The 2195-nt window shown below is 44.8% G+C and overlaps 1 protein-coding gene across 1 annotated transcript; it reads right to left on the reverse strand.

Moving 5' to 3' along the window:
• Positions 1-919: 919 nt before the first annotated feature.
• Positions 920-1661, reverse strand: LOC109765215 (cortical cell-delineating protein). The gene has a single exon (XM_020323997.4). It carries the CDS (start codon positions 1599-1601, stop codon positions 1200-1202), a length of 402 nt encoding a protein of 133 aa, XP_020179586.1. The 5' UTR covers positions 1602-1661; the 3' UTR covers positions 920-1199.
• Between the last annotated feature and the right edge of the window lie 534 nt (positions 1662-2195).

Genomic DNA, 2195 nt, shown 5'->3' on the forward strand with positions numbered 1-2195 from the left:
TTGTTAGCAAATTGTGTGGATTGCATATAATAGTTCCAATTTTCTTTATAATATAATTTATTTCTGCATCTATACATCAACAAAAAAAATTCCCCTTGAATCTATTAGCAAGTCTATGTTTTCCCTATCGAAATCACCCCCATAATGTTCAAAAGTGCATTCCACGTGCATACATACTAGTAAAATGTGTGAATCAGTTAGATGCCACAACAGGATACAACAACGGATCACCCATACACATTCACTGTAGAATATATTATGCTAATTTAAATAGCGAATTGAGCACAACTCAAATGGTTAGTTTACTTGCGGTGGAATTAGCCCATCAGTTAGACTTGACAGCGGTACTCGCAATTTTCTAGATTTATTTAAGTCTTTCCTCATCAAGTTTGGCTACTTATCACAAGTGCCACATGACGATGTTCGTTCAGTGAGAGGAGATGTTCCCATCTACTACGAGGCATCGGTGGTGATTTCGTCAATCTCAAATGGTATATGCTAGTTCAGTATCTTAGAGGCGCTCCTAGCGGTAGGGTGTGTGTGCATGTGTTCATACAAGTGAGTGTATGTGAGCATCTATGATTGTATTGTGCTCAGAAAAAACTTAAGTATGGGTGCATGCACTTATGACATCTACCAGTGTACATATGGCATGCGGAATAATTAGTAGTACGATGCAAGCATGCTTGGTTTTTTATGGATCAGCGAACATCAAGATGTAAAAGGTGGCATAAGAGAAGAAGAAAGATCTTCAGCATGAACTTTAATTTTATCAAGAATCATTTAGGCAAAACAGAAAGAAGATGTACCTAATGCATGGGAAAAGATGTGAATCTGATCATGATTGATGCAATCATGCATGCGCTTAAATATGAATATGCAACTCAAGCTGGCACATCACGGGTCGAGTTAACCCAACTTGAAGTATTGAACAAACTTTTTATTCCAGGTACGTGTACAAGTATGTATATCCTTTTACAAATATGCAAATCATGCATTTAGATAACATAACGGGAGACAATGACATTGATCAATCACAAGCTTATCAAGCATGCATGCACGAGCGAGGGAGCCCATGCAAACGCTTGACATATGAACTGTAACAGAAAAAGCATACGTATGGCGCGCGCGTATGACATGCAAACTGGTTACGAGTAGAACGATTATGCATGTACAATATTCATCCATGGATGGATGGATCAGATGGGGCAGGTGAAGTTGGCCGGGCACTTCTTGCCGCACTGGTTGAGGAGGAGGGTCAAGTCGATAGGCACGTTCAGCTTGATGCCGAGAATGTTGGCCCTGATGGCGGTGCAGAGGCACACAGCGGCGTCGAGGTCGGCGAGCCCGCCCAGGAGCGGGCAGCACTGCTCGTTCGCCGGCACACTGATCCTGAGCTTCAGTAGGTTCAGCACGTTGGCGCACACGCCCAGCTTCAACGTGTTGATAGGGCAGCTGCCCCCGCCGGTCGATGGCACGGCAGGCGGTGGGCGGATCGGCGGGGTAGGGATGACAGGAGGGCAGTAGGGCCCGCAGCCCTGTACGGCGGCGAGGAGGACCAGGTTCAGGGCGAGGAAGAGGGCGAGCTTGGAGGGCGCCATTGCTCTTACTGGTTTGTGGCTAAGCTTGGTAGGCTTTGCTAGCGTGGGATGGTTTTCTTGGGTTGTTTGGGGTGGTATTTATAGGCCAGGTGTAGTGTGCAAGTGCATGCAAGTGACTCGTTCATGTCATGATTAGTCGAGCCAATTATTTTGACCCTTGACGTAATTTGTAAAGATCATGTGCAACTGTTAATTATTGTACTAGCATGTTACGTGTGTACCACCATTGGAGCATAATCTGTTCGCCAAAGAACAAAACCTGATAGCTGAGCCATGAGACTTTGCTTTAGTTTCAAAAAAAGAAAAGTACTCCCATTTGTGGAGCATAGCAACGGACAAAGGAATATATCGGGCATGCCAGCGCTACGAGCTGGCATACCCCGATCATCCGGGTCACGGGAGGCGTATATAGGCCATTGTGTTGTATGGTTTTGATTCCATGTGTCTACTTTACGTTTCGTACTTTGGTTTGTTCTACTGGCTCGTTGACATGCATGGACACGTATGCTCAGCTAGCTGTAGAATTATTAGTTAATCCGGCCCCATTTATCAACTACTCTCTCCGTTTCTAAATATAAGAGCATCTACAGCCGG

The sequence above is a fragment of the Aegilops tauschii genome, chromosome 7, assembly GCF_002575655.3.
Source record: "Aegilops tauschii subsp. strangulata cultivar AL8/78 chromosome 7, Aet v6.0, whole genome shotgun sequence".
Classification (NCBI taxonomy): Eukaryota; Viridiplantae; Streptophyta; class Magnoliopsida; order Poales; family Poaceae; genus Aegilops; species Aegilops tauschii.

Bases quoted from the DNA above. Each gene is read 5' to 3' on its own strand.
- LOC109765215 (XM_020323997.4), bottom strand. From the start codon at position 1,601: ATGGCGCCCTCCAAGCTCGCCCTCTTCCTCGCCCTGAACCTGGTCCTC.